This window comes from Schistocerca gregaria, chromosome 5 (genome assembly GCF_023897955.1).
Source record: "Schistocerca gregaria isolate iqSchGreg1 chromosome 5, iqSchGreg1.2, whole genome shotgun sequence".
NCBI lineage: Eukaryota > Metazoa > Arthropoda > Insecta > Orthoptera > Acrididae > Schistocerca > Schistocerca gregaria.
In genome coordinates, this window is record NC_064924.1 from 284,433,847 (window position 1) to 284,445,160 (window position 11,314).

Below are 11,314 nucleotides of genomic sequence, written 5' to 3' on the forward strand. Positions count from 1 at the left end.
TTGCGAGAGAAGGGATAAAACTTCGAATAAGAATACATGGCGTAAAATATAAGAACTTACGCCGCTCCTACAGACGGCCTAAATTCGTACGTCCGGGTCAACCGTCCACACGACGACACAAGTTAACAAGGCGGCGGCGCGTAACCTCAACGGGTCCCCGCGCCCGTTAGGCTCAAAGAAGTCAGCCGCAAGCTGAGTTTGCTTAGTGCTGTTAACAAGAGACATGCATGAGTGCCAAAAAAGTGGTTTAACAATTATTAATGGAACCCTTACAAGAATATACCAAAGAGAAGCAACTTACCTTTCACGCTCGTAACAAATAACTCCATTCGAGAAATAGGAACATCAGAATTGAAGGCAGCCTCAAGCTTAATCAGCTTACTAGTCAAAATTGTCATCAGAGGCACAGACACAAATACAGCTGATAACTGTCAGGCCACCAAGCCCCTTTTCTTGCGTATATTATAAATAACGCGAGAACGAACGAGCTTACCTCTCCAGAATTGCAATTAACCAGATTCTCACCCCATTAGCTGCTTACGCAACACTTTAAACAAGGAAATCTATAACACAATTTGCATATATATTAGACACATCCGGTTTAAATCCACTCCCACAATAAAAAATAGAAGCAACTGCTAAGATAACCAGCAGCAGAAAATACAACTAGTAAATTTGATTCACTTTACTCAGGTGTTCATGTGGCTAATAAAACTTAACATTTCAGTCAGAATTTCACGTAGGCATCCATAAGCAAACTAAAACTTCCTGGCTGATTAAAACTCTGTCCTGGATAGAGACTCGAACTCGGGACCTTCGCTCTTGGTGGGCAAGTTCTCTACCATCTTAGCTACCCAAGCGACTCACGCCCCGTCGTCACAGCTTTACTTCTACCAGTATCTCGTCTCCTACCTTCCATCTTTACCGAAGCTCTCAATCTGGGGCATAAGAAAGCTGTCCAATTACATCACAAAATTGTTTAAAGAATATTGGACTAAAATTAAATTAACGAAACTCGTATTAAAAAATGTTGGCTACCAACATTCAAATAAAGCAGGGCAATCTTGAAAGTAATCATACTGTAAAAAGATAACATTACATAACTGCCTTCACTGCGTATGTATTAACATAAAATGTTTAAATCTCCTGTAGTTGGACTTAAGCGACCAAATTACACATGCAATAAATAACGCAGAAAACGGTCCTTAGAGTGGCACTGAAAGGCACAAAAACACAATTTTAAAAAATTAATAAATAAAAAGTGGAGCTCAATTAGAATCACATTAAATCCAGCCCATCAGGAAACCACCAAGAGCAAGCAAAGGCAGAAGCTCTCGTAGTAAGACCACTGCGTATTAGAGGTGCAAAACGCAAAGGCAAGTTGAATATTGTCAGGACAGCATTAAATACCCAGTCACACGCATCATTGAATCGCCTGAATTAGATTAATACTTGTTCCACTGATCATGAATGCGACACTTCGTAATGATGTGGAGCGTGTCAGACCAAGAGACGTAAAGACTGATAGAACTGATATAATCGGTCGCCCTCCCCCCCCTCCCCCCCCCCCCCCCAGAATTGCAGCAGGCGAGAAATGCTAAGGGCGTGACCAAAACAAGCACCTGAGAAATGCAGCTGCCACTGGTAGTCCTGGCGCCAGACGTTTTCGCACGGAGAATCGATACACAGAGGAAATTGGAGCCATGCGCACATGACTACAGAAAGCTGCGAAGAAGCGATAAGGATCCGTCGCCATGGCCCAGGTAAGCCTCTTGACATGCAGAGGGTAAAATCTGGAATAGCATTTGGTAGATACTGTTCCTAACTACTTCAGAAATTACTAAAGTTCATACCTTTCTCCATAGATAATGGTCTGACGTAAAGTCGTGTGACTAGGGCCTCCTCTCGGTATACCGTTCGCCGGGTGCAAGTCTTTCGATTTGACGCCACTTCGAAGACTTGCGCGTCGATAGGGTGAAATGATGATTAGGGCAACAGAACACCCAGTCCCTGAGCGGAGAAAATCTCCAAACCAGCCCGGAATCGAACCCGTCCCCTTAAGATTGACATTGTCATGCTGACCATTCAGCTACTGGAGTCTGGGGTAACACCCTTAAGGTTTCGGGACAGCAAAGCTTGAAGTATGGTGGTGAAGGCCAGTTGGCACTCTGCGCACTAATGAAACAGCATTAATAGGACATACATGTTACAGCTAAATCTTCTCTGCACCCAAGGCAAGACAGTGTATGCAGCACACAGCCTTGGAACATGCTGACTCGTACTATACGGGTTTCAAGGCCGTTATCTCCACAGCAAATGCTCACCTAATAAAGCTAATCCATACAGGTCAGACATGACTTGTACAGTGCTTATTGCTAGGGCAGGCACTCTCATGAATGATAAAGGGGTGTGATATGGCAAACTCCAGTAACTCTGCACGTGAGTCAGATAGTTAGGAACAGTTACGTCACGACCTCTCCACCAGAGATAGGCTATGGTGCTGGTACCTGCTCAGAGATGCAAATCGACGTCAGCAGCCTTTACTGTACATCATGGATACAGCAACAGGTTGACAGTACACACACCATGACCTCGGCTCTCAGCAAGCCATAGATACAAGCTCTGAAGACTTAACATGAATGGATGAGATGTTGGCAGCTCACAGCGACAAGGTTCAACATACAGGGCAAGCAACAATCTTGGAAGTAGACACCTACCGAATGATACGCAGTAAATCACCCTGTGTTGGCTGGCATCGTCGCTGGTTTATTGTAACAGAAACGGATATGGGCTTTGAAGCTTGTCCATCCGAGGCAATAACGTTATGTTTTAATGGGGATGAGGGCATTTGTTCCATTTTCTAGTCTTGCCAGCATCCTTCGTCACACTTAGGTGTCAGAACAGTAGCTTTCAGCGCTTCAGCTCGGTGTTCCACCTAGTCACTGGGCTGAAACGCGTTCTTATGGAATATCTACTCAATCTTGCAACATCTTGGTATGTTGTCAGAACAATGTTACCTCTCCTCGGAGAAGTCATACTGCTGAGTTCTCAAGGGGGTGTGCCATAGTGTTGACAGGATCCTCTCCCTCTCTGTAATTCTGATCGGTACACGGCAAATGACCCTAGTTGCACTTGGCTTAGGACTGACTGGAGAAACCTTAAAGATAGTTTGCAGTGTAACATGTACTTACCATAAATTACTTAAGGGGAAAATACAAATCAAAGGTTCCAGACTGAACTTTCTGCATGTATGTTCCAGCAACCTTCGGAAGCCGAATCAACACCTGTGCCTCCTCAGGAACCTGTAGAGAGCTGTTCCCGGTCACATACGTTGACCCATATTAAGACAGAGGAACACGCAGCACCCAGCTCTAGCGAGGTTAGTACAGATTCTTATTGCCAGGATAACTATTTCTAGAAAGAAATTGAGTAAAAATCAGTTCCATCAGCAATAAATGAGTAGCACAGTAAAACCAACCTAAAAATAGGGAGACACTTGGGCTGTAATATCCTTCGGGACTGTTTGTCTTCTTTATACATTAAATGCTCATTATAAAGATTTAAGCAGGAAGTAACTCATTTATTAACCGTGTAACATTCTCTAGCTTGTTAGTAGAGGTAACAAGTGTAACAAGTAATTACTGTTTGGATGCTTATCCACACCTGGCTTCCATTATATAGGAAACTCTAACGAGGTAGTAGGCTTGAAGAAAGCCTTATATTCTGTGAAATCCGACAGTCCCGAAGACCAAAAAACGGCCACGTGAATTATTACGAAGTTCATTTCATTTCATTTATCTGCATCCATTCTCGTGGATAGTATCATACCTTTAAATAGTAAGTTTATAATTCATATTTAGTATTTATGTGCCCTGTCTCAGCACCATCTCTGAATAGATGGTAAATAACTAAATTACCACTTACCCATACACGATGTCACCCATCCTGATGTCTTTGCTCACTGGCATCTAAGTCAGTGATCCTATATACAAGAGAATTATACGTTTCGATGGCAAAGTTCTTACACCAAACAGTGAATGGCTGAGTGTTAAGAAAAAAGCCGTTATAGTGTGCATTTAAAATTGCCAGTATAGTAAATGCACTGATCATCCAGAACGTAATGAACACTTACCTAATAGCAGGTATGTCCGCCTTTGGCATGGATAGCAAGAGGCTACGCAGACTGGCATGGAAGCAATGAGACTTCGGTGGGTCGCTGGAGGAAACTGGCAAAAAAACAAACACACACACACACACACACACACACACACACACACACACACACACACACACACAAAGCGCTCGCGCCACCTACTTTATGTAAAATCTGGGAGTGCGCGATGAATTCAGATGCCACGTTCAATCGCACCCTAGATGTCTTCGGTCGGGTTCAGATCTGGCGAGTTGGGAGCCAGCACATCAATTGTAACACGCCACAATGTTCCTTGAACCATTCTCCAACACTAAAGACTTTTGACATAGCTCATTATCTTGTTGAAAAGCGCCACTGCCGTCGTGAAACATGATCGTCATACTCCTTGGCCTTCACGGTGCCTTGCACGAGCTTCACTGGACCCACGGATGCCCATGAGAATATTCTGCAGAACACAATGGAACTGCCGGCAGATTCTCAGACCCGCAGTACAGGTGTCAAGGAGCTGTTCCCTTGGAAGACGAATTTGTGTCCTTCCATCGGCTTGATGAAAACAGTATTGAGATTCATCAGCCCATGCAACGCTCTACCACTGCGCCGACGTCCAGTGCCTACGGTCACGTGACCATTTCAGTTGTAGTTACCGATGTGGTGTTAACGTCGCCACATGCGTGGGCCGTCGGCTGCGTAGCCCAGTCGTTAGGAGTGTTGGGTGCCCTTTGTGTTGAGACACATTTGTGCTCTGCCGAGCATTAGTCTGTTAGTTTCGCCGTGGTTCGCAGTGTCTGTTTTAGCAGTCTGCCTAGCCTACGACGTCACACATCGGTAATGAGAGGTGGCCGCCCAATGCCTGGACGTGGATTCACCCTGGTTCCGGAGCATGTTACACCCCATAGTACTTCTCCAACACCCGACAAGTCGTGCAGTTTTTGAAATTATAGTGCCGAGCCTCGGGGCCATGATAATCTACCCTCAGTTAAGTTCAGATCGTGCGCCTTTCCCGTTCTACACATGGTCAGCACTATCTCTGATAGCACTTACACAATGCGTGTGTGTAGCTAGTAATCAACCCTGTCTAGGTGAGGCTGCTATCGCCTGGACTGGTTTATACCGACAGCAGGACGGTGCTCACAATGTGCTGACGGAGTAGCGTAATAATACTCTGCCTCTGTTCATAATTTCAGCAAACCAGTCCATTGATAAGTGGAAATGTAGAATATGCTTCAAAAAGTCAGTTCTGAAGCCAACAGTGTGAGTTGTAATGACTTAGAGGTGTTGTTCTAATAGCTGCACGAAACACGTTTCAGTGCCGAGCTTAAAATTTTGGAGTAATTTTAGTGGTTACTGTAAATCTAGAATGTTACGTCAAGTTAATGGGTTCGTACCTCCATATAGGGAGGTATCAATCATCTCCTTTTTGATGACCAACAACTCTACACAACTTCTCTTCCTAAAATTCTGCTGAATATCAAGATAGGTCCCATTAATGGACGGTTTGTACTAATGTAGAAGCAACCAATTAATACTTCTGTGGCCGAATTTTCAAGCAAACGGTTAAATCGTTATTTCAAGTGAGCTGCAAACCACTCTCGCTGATAACACACCACTGTGGTTTGCCTAAGGTAGGGAAAAGGCTGTGGTTCTTTCATCTAAACAATTGAGTTGAAGGGTTCATTATATAATTTGTTGTAAATCCATTTGTAATATGAAATAAAAATCCGAACATTAAGTGGTAGTTAAAAATTGGCACAACCTATTTCCGGTTTGGATTCCAGGACACTGCTCAGTATTTACAGTGGAGCTCTTTCGCCTGTACAAGGCCACGAAGTACATCTGGCGACACAGGCTTTTAAATTGTCATCTGCTCAGACTTCGTCAGAGCCCTTAATGCAACGGGCCCAATAAAGCTTCCACTTGCTCAGTTCTGAGGGAGCCACTGTAATGTTCGTGGGTTCCTGGTCGCGTCGGTCTGATGTTAAACGAGGTTGTTACCACAGCTGCTTGTCCGTCCCCGGTAGCTGAGTGGTCAGCGCGACATTGTCAATCCAAAGGGCCCGGGTTCGATTCCCGGCTGGCTCGGAAATTTTCTCCGCTCAGGGACTGGGTATTGCGTTGTCCTAATCATCATCATCATTTCATCCCCATCGACGCGCAAGTCGCCGAAGTGGCGTCAAATCGAAAGACTTGCAGCAGGCGAACGGGAGGCCGTCGTCGACATTTCATTTCAACGCAGCTGCCAAGGCTGCAGTAGTCCTACCCCGTCTCGCCAGTTCTTACGTTCCCTCTGATCTCTCTGTTGCCGTCTGCCAGCAGGTGGTGTCACTTTGCCATCTCCACTGGTCTTGACTTCATAGGAACAACCTCAGGGAATTAAACCTCTCAGCGTCTTGGCCCGACCTCCTCTCGGCCCTCTCGCCGCGAGATCAGTTTAGCTAGGTCGCGCATTGGGCGCTGTCGTTTAACAACTGCCATTTGTTAAATGGTGATCGCTACCTTTTTTTGTGCCCAATATTAACCTTTGAGGGTTCGTAGTCACCTAACAGTCCCCTTACCACTTTCATTCTAATGTATGTTTGCCATCTGAGTTATCGTCCGTTTTAGTGAACTATTACATAAGTTCCACTCTATACGTCGTAGTAACACGGCTAAGGACATTTAATCTTCGGAGCGTCCGTCGTCAATATGACGTATTTTATGGACTCTTTTCTCAAAGAGGAAATCCTTGTTCTTAGGTCTCTTTCCTCCCATCTTCTGGCCTTGACGAGTAATCGTTTTCAACTCTTTTTCTTATTTCTGTTCTAAGGTTCTGTCATGGGCGCGTATGACCTTAGTTGCTTTTGCGCCCTAAAACAAAACAGATATCTGCCTATCCTGCATTACGCAGCAGGGGACTGTCCGACCTACACGTTTTGAAATGACATAGTCGTCAAATACCATACGGCTTAAGGAGTATTTCACCATCCTTCAATATCTGTAGCTGCTCACGACAGCAGTAAGCTACCGGGCGACCAGCTTCGCCGTTTGATTCTCGTTTCCAGTCGCAGGGCCATGACACCGTGCCCTTTGTCAAACACGATTATATCAGTGAATTTCCACGTTTGCGGCCCATATTTTCGCTATGACTCATTCCTCTGTCTTCCACTTACCTTCTTTCCTTGCTGCGTCACGTGCCCTCAACACGATCAGGAGGCATTCAACCTCGCTGTAGGCAGCGGTCATGACGTTTCGGTTCATCAGTGTATGGCTGAGCGAGGTCAGGTCCAGATAGCTTTCGGATTTTGTAGAGCAGGTCAACTTCACAGCTAAAAATACTGTAATGCACAATTGCAAAAATTACTCACCCCCAACGTGGAAAGACATTTTACATTGAGTCATTTAGAGTGAAGGTTCTAGATAAAATTATAGAAAAGTGATTATACAATAGACAGGTTTATAGACGATGGCTGTTCAGCTATGACAGAATATGGTGCATTCTAAAATACGTGTTACAGACACAAGGAATTTATTTTCTTCAGAGAGAAGTTTCAAAATTATTTTTTGTTTTCACGAAGATGCAGAGAAGTAACGTGACCCGAGCAAAATCAGTCTCACTGTAGGCTGGAAAAGCAATATTATGGGCCTGTGTAAAATGGCAGCCAGTTGTACAAATGTGGCAAAGTACACACTTAAAGAGCTAGTGCACTACGTTTCGTGGTCGTGTACATTCTAGCGAGCTTTTCAACAGAGTATTTTCTATTTCAGCAACAAAATCTTTCAAATTATTTAGTGAATGTTACTTTACTGACCTGGCAATATAAACAGTATCTTCTTACCTTAGTGACAAAGAATTGTATTCAGATTTAATTATTAAAAACTGCAAACTTGACTCCCGTACGGGTCGACTTTTTACTGCAGTCCTAATTTTTTTTATTGCATTACATATTAACAAATCAGTTAAACTAAGATACTTAACTAGTGTTTCCATCTGGCCACACTTTGCCAGGTAAGTCACAAGAAAACCGTGCCTAACGTAAGAGGCTGTAGATATTACACAGCCTAGCTCTAACCAGTTTCATTTTAAAAACACTTAAAGCAGTACCTCCACTGTTCGACAGTTGCTAGTTAGTAGCATTAACACGCTCGTCACTGTTAGGCTGCCATTTTATGCCCACAGTTGCCTGTGAATTTACACTCCTGGAAATGGAAAAAGAACACATTGACACCGGTGTGTCGGACCCACCATACTTGCTCCGGACATTGCGAGAGGGCTGTACAAGCAATGATCACACGCACGGCACAGCGGACACACCAGGAACCGCGGTGTTGGCCGTCGAATGGCGCTAGCTGCGCAGCATTTCTGCACCGCCGCCGTCAGTGTCGGCCAGTTTGCCGTGGCATACGGAGCTCCATCGCAGTCTAACACTGATAGCATGCCGCGACAGCGTGGACGTGAACCGTATGTGCAGTTGACGGACTTTGAGCGAGGGCGTATAGTGGGCATGCGGGAGGCCGGGTGGACGTACCGCCGAATTGCTCAACACGTGGGGCGTGAGGTGTCCACAGTACATCGATGATGTCGCCAATGGTCGGCGGAAGGTGCACGTGCCCGTCGACCTGGGACCGGACCGCAGCGACGCACGGATGCACGCAAAAACCGTAGGATCCTACGCAGTGCCGTAGGAGACCGCACCGCCACTTCCCAGCAAATTAGGGACACTGTTATTCCTGAGGTATCGGCGAGGACCAATCGCAACCGTCTCCATGAAGCTGGGCTACGGTCCCGCACACCGTTAGGCCGTCTTCCGCTCACGCCCCAACATCGTGCAGCCCGCCTCCAGTGGTGTCGCGACAGGCGTGAATGGAGGGACAAATGGAGACGTGTCGTCTTCAGCGATGAGAGTCGCTTCTGCCTTGGTGCCAATGATGGTCGTATGCGTGTTTGGCGCCGTGCAGGTGAGCGCCACAATCAGGACTGCATACGACCGAGGCACACAGGGCCAACACCCGGCATCATGGTGTGGGGAGCGATCTCTTACACTGGCCGTACACCTCTGGTGATCGTCGAGGGGACACTGAATAGTGGACGGTACATCCAAACCGTCATCGAACCCATCGTTCTACCATTCTTAGACCGGCAAGGGAACTTGCTGTTCCAACAGGACAATGCACGTCCGCATGTATCCCGCGCCACCCAACGTGCTCTAGGTGTATGTCAACTACCCTGGCCAGCAAGATCTCCGGATCTGTCCTCCATTGAGCATGTTTGGGACTGGATGAAGCGTCGTCTTACGCGGTCTGCACGTCCAGCACGAACGCTGGTCCAACTGAGGCGCCAGGTGGAAATGGCATGGCAAGCCGTTCCACAGGACTACATCCAGCATCTCAACGATCGTCTCCATGGGAGAATAGTGGCCTGCATTGCTGCGAAAGGTGGATATACACTGTACTAGTGCCGACATTGTGCATGCTCTGTTGCCTGTGTCTATGTGCCTGTGGTTCTGTTAGTGTGATCATGTGATGTATCTGACCCCAGGAATGTGTCAGTTTCCCTTTCCTGGGACAATGAATTCACGGTGTTCTTATTTCAATTTCTGGGAGTGTAGATACACGATGATCCGGTACAGGTGGCTCTACATTATACTAGCTTCCATTCTCCGACAAGTTCTGTCATTGTTATTTCATTTACAAAGCTTCTTGATAAAGTTCAGCGTGTCAGAATAAATGATAATCGCCAACGCTCGACTATTTGGTCATTTGATGACTGAACAGACATAAGTCTCCATGTAAATTTCGTAGCTCGGCATGGTTTTGATGAGCTGAGGCTCCAATAATTCCAGATGCTAGCGTTTGAAAATTTTAGAAACTGTAAACACTAAAAAGCCAAAGAAACTGGTACACCTGCATAGTATCGTGTAAGACTTCCGCGAGCAAGACGTGGCATGGACTCGACTAATGTCTGAAGTAGTGCTGGAGGGAAAGCCACCATGAATCCTGCAGGGGCGTTAGCCGGCCGCAGCGCTTTATTTTGCCGTTTCTACATCACTGTATTTGAATACGCTTGCCTACACCAGTTTCTTTGGCACTTAAGTGTTGAAGAGCAATCATAATTACAGGCATGTTAAAATTCATTCATCATTTCAGAACTACAGTAAAGCTTTTCTTGAGCTACATCGCAACCAGATAATGGCTGTTTGCACAAATTACTTCTGAACGCAGAAGAGCTGCTTTAACTGACACTTTAGCTCTGAGACATTAAGCCATACGTGATGTAAAACTGTCTTCAGGCTGAAGAACCGCCAGCGATCGCTGCAGAGGAAGCAGAACGGGCAGCGAGGACCGCAGTACAGCCACAGCCGTCGGCCCCTCCGGAACACCTGCTGTCTGCTGAGGTATCGGAGAGGGCGGTCATGGCCGTGGTTCCTGCACCACAACCAGCGGTCCCATCTGTGTCCTCAGTGGAGCTGCTGGCTGCCGAGGGCGATTCTGCGTCCGAGCCTGGCGTGAGCAGGAGAAAGAGGAGGAAAGCAAGCTCCAAAGCCCCGAAGGCGTCGCTTCTCTTCAATCTGTTCGGGCCAAAGATATTTTAAATCTTTGTATACAATTATGCCGGTGTTAGTGGGAAAGTGTAAATAAGATTGTAATAGCTTCCGACTAGAACACAATATTCAGAAATAATAATCTTAAGGTTTATGGAAATAAATTTTAATATACCAAATACATGTTCAGAAATGTCTATGCTTGGATATTGTAGTTTCATACGCAAGCTAGATTTCGAATTTGGGTAAACCAAGGAAATGTAAATTTTAAAATACTTTTATTGTGCAGTACGCATTTGATGTATTGCAGTTTTCCTGTTAAAATCGGCAGTCAATAAATAAACTCTAGTCCCAGGAGCAAATCTGAGGGCTTAAACCATTTTATCCTCCCCCCACCCCACGCAGACATTTAGTGTCTGGTGTGAACTTTTCGAATATCACGTGCACCAAGGTTACATACGGTATGTCCTGTTAGAATCCGCTTTGTGTATCCTCTACACTAAAATAAACTCCTGACGCACAATGAATGAAACTTGGTGGGGTTAAGCCGACTAACACATTCGGTGCCCCGGAGTCTCCAGGCGCTGTAGTTCGGGGAACGGTAGGCGGGTCAAGTCTGGTCTGGTCCGCTTTGTTTACTGTGAGG

The 11,314-nt window shown here is 45.8% G+C and overlaps 1 protein-coding gene across 3 annotated transcripts in view; it reads left to right on the forward strand.

Moving 5' to 3' along the window:
* Positions 1-11,030, forward strand: part of LOC126272426 (uncharacterized) — a 53,470-nt gene extending 42,440 nt beyond the window's left edge. For all 3 annotated transcript variants that reach the window (XM_049975278.1, XM_049975279.1, XM_049975280.1), the window contains exons 8-9: positions 3,260-3,379; positions 10,417-11,030. In XM_049975278.1, the coding sequence (XP_049831235.1) occupies positions 3,260-3,379; positions 10,417-10,719 (423 nt within the window). In that variant the 3' untranslated portion in view covers positions 10,720-11,030. The remainder of the gene's footprint in view (positions 1-3,259; positions 3,380-10,416) is intronic.
* Positions 11,031-11,314: the final 284 nt, after the last annotated feature.